This window comes from Condylostylus longicornis, unplaced genomic scaffold, assembly GCF_029603195.1.
Source record: "Condylostylus longicornis isolate FDR11 unplaced genomic scaffold, ASM2960319v2 ptg000051l, whole genome shotgun sequence".
NCBI classification, from domain to species: Eukaryota; Metazoa; Arthropoda; class Insecta; order Diptera; family Dolichopodidae; genus Condylostylus; species Condylostylus longicornis.
This window is the reverse complement of record NW_026578020.1, coordinates 59,322-61,364: the sequence shown is the minus strand read 5'-3', so window position 1 is coordinate 61,364 and position 2,043 is coordinate 59,322. Positions and strand designations below refer to the sequence as shown.

The window sequence follows — 2,043 nt, the reverse complement described above, 5'->3', positions numbered from 1 at the left end:
CCTCCTCAACTTCATATATAGTGGGAGGATGAATCTCGTTTTCAACGGTGTAATATATCAATTCGGTGCTATAATTTCCTACGTTTGAATCTAGATTATTATTGTTTACCACTTCGTTAAAATGCTCTTTCCATCGCCCCAATATTTTGTCCTTTTCCCTTATTCTTGCACCGTTTTTATCTTTGCAGACATTTGTCCTGGGCTTGAATGTTTTTATTTGTTTTCTTATGTTTTGGTACATGTTTCTCGTTTTATTTTGATTAAAGTCGTTTTCAATTTGTTCTATTTGCTGTCTCAATTTCGTTTTTTTTTTTACGCTTTAGAATTTGCTTAGCATTTTTTCTTTTTTCATGATAGCGTAAGAGATTACTTCGGGTAGGCCTTTCAAGGTATTTAGTACGCGCTTGGTTCTTGATTTCATTGACTATTGCACATTCTTGGTCATACCAATCGTTATTACTTGTAATTTTTTTGCCTATTATTCGTTCTGCGGTTTCAGTTACGGCATTTTTTAGTTTCGACCAGTTTTCGGAGACAGGTTCATCATCACTGTATTGCCAGCTGTTCAGTTTTGTTGCCATAGAGCTCTGATAGCTCGCTCTTAGTTCTAAGTTTTCTACTATTTTTTCAGTGTCCCAGATGGTTCTTCTAAAAGCGTTCTTGTTTATTACTTTTGAAATTCTCTGTCTCAGTTTGGCAACGACCAAAAAGTGATCAGAATCACAATTTGCACCTCTAAATGATCTTACGTCAATTATTGATGTTGCGTGTCGTTTGTCAATTAATACATGATCAATTTGGTTTGCATTTGTAGATCCGGGAATTTTCCATGTTTGCTTGTGAATATTTTTGTGGGGAAAAGATACACTGCTGATCCACAAACCCATGCTTGCTGCGAAATTACAAATTCTCATACCATTTTCATTTGTGGCATCGTGTAGGGAGTACCTTCCACACACATCGGAGGTGAAGCTTTCTTGGCCTATCTTGGCGTTAAAATCACCTAAAAGAATGATAATGTCATGACGACTGATTCTGTTACAGAAATTCCCCAGTGTGTCGTAAAAATCATCCTTTATTTGTTCTTCAGCATCTTCAGTGGGAGCGTGCACTACCATAAAGGACATATTTTGAAATTTTCCCTTTAGACGCATGTAACATATTCTATCATTTACTGCTTCAAATTCTAGTATAGAGTTTCTTGTGTTTTTGTCTATGAAAAAGCCAGTACCAAACTGACCGGGCCTCTTTGCTCCACTATAGAATAAAGAGAAATCTTTTTTCTTTATTTCTCCTTGCCCGGAGAATCTTATTTCTTGTAGTCCAGCTACATTTATTTTGTACTTTAGTAGTTGTGCAGCTATTTCAGCCATTTTACCAGGCTGCAACATTGTCAAAATATTCCATGTCGAAATTTTCAAATCAATATCCGTGAGTGAATGCATTGGTCTGTACCGTAAAATCCTATTATCGTTCCGAGGCCTTGTTTGCAGGTTCATTACAGGTTGTTTTTTACGAGGCAAAGTTGTAAGCATTGCGCCCAACCCCCTACCAGGAGGACCAGTTCTAAGTATTATAACCCCTTAGAAGAGGGTGATCTGGATATACCCCCAGATACTGGGTCGGCAGAGCCTCGTTCGTAAAAGCAGGGAGCACCACGGGCAGGTGAGGTTGCCATTTGATTGGGATATGTATTCGCGTCCTCAATCCTTGCACCTCCATCTACCTTTACAAATATTTTTTCGTTAGAAATCTGTACTTATTTGTAGTTGTTGTTTGCATGCGAATTGACATAGTCTTGTCCGCTTTTGTCTGTTATTTTTTATAAAATGTTTATTATTGTAATTCATTCTGCAATGAATCGGGAATAATAATAAATAAGTAGATAAATAAATAAACAAAAAATAAATAGACAACAATAACCAGCAGTATAAAATAAACAGAGAACTAACGAATATCGCAAAAGAAATAGTTAATGGCTACAATTCCATCATAAGACAATTAGAATCGAGAGAAAATTATTCTCAGACAATATTTAATGGT

At 36.3% G+C, this 2,043-nt stretch overlaps 1 protein-coding gene across 1 annotated transcript; it reads right to left on the bottom strand.

Moving 5' to 3' along the window:
- Positions 1-272: 272 nt before the first annotated feature.
- On the bottom strand, positions 273-1,535 carry LOC129611530 (craniofacial development protein 2-like). The gene has a single exon (XM_055524722.1). The coding sequence runs from the start codon at positions 1,533-1,535 to the stop codon at positions 273-275; it is 1,263 nt and encodes a 420-aa protein (XP_055380697.1).
- Positions 1,536-2,043: the final 508 nt, after the last annotated feature.

Coding starts and splice junctions, on each gene's coding strand:
- LOC129611530 (XM_055524722.1), bottom strand. CDS start 1,535: ATGCTTACAACTTTGCCTCGTAAAAAACAACCTGTAATGAACCTGCAA.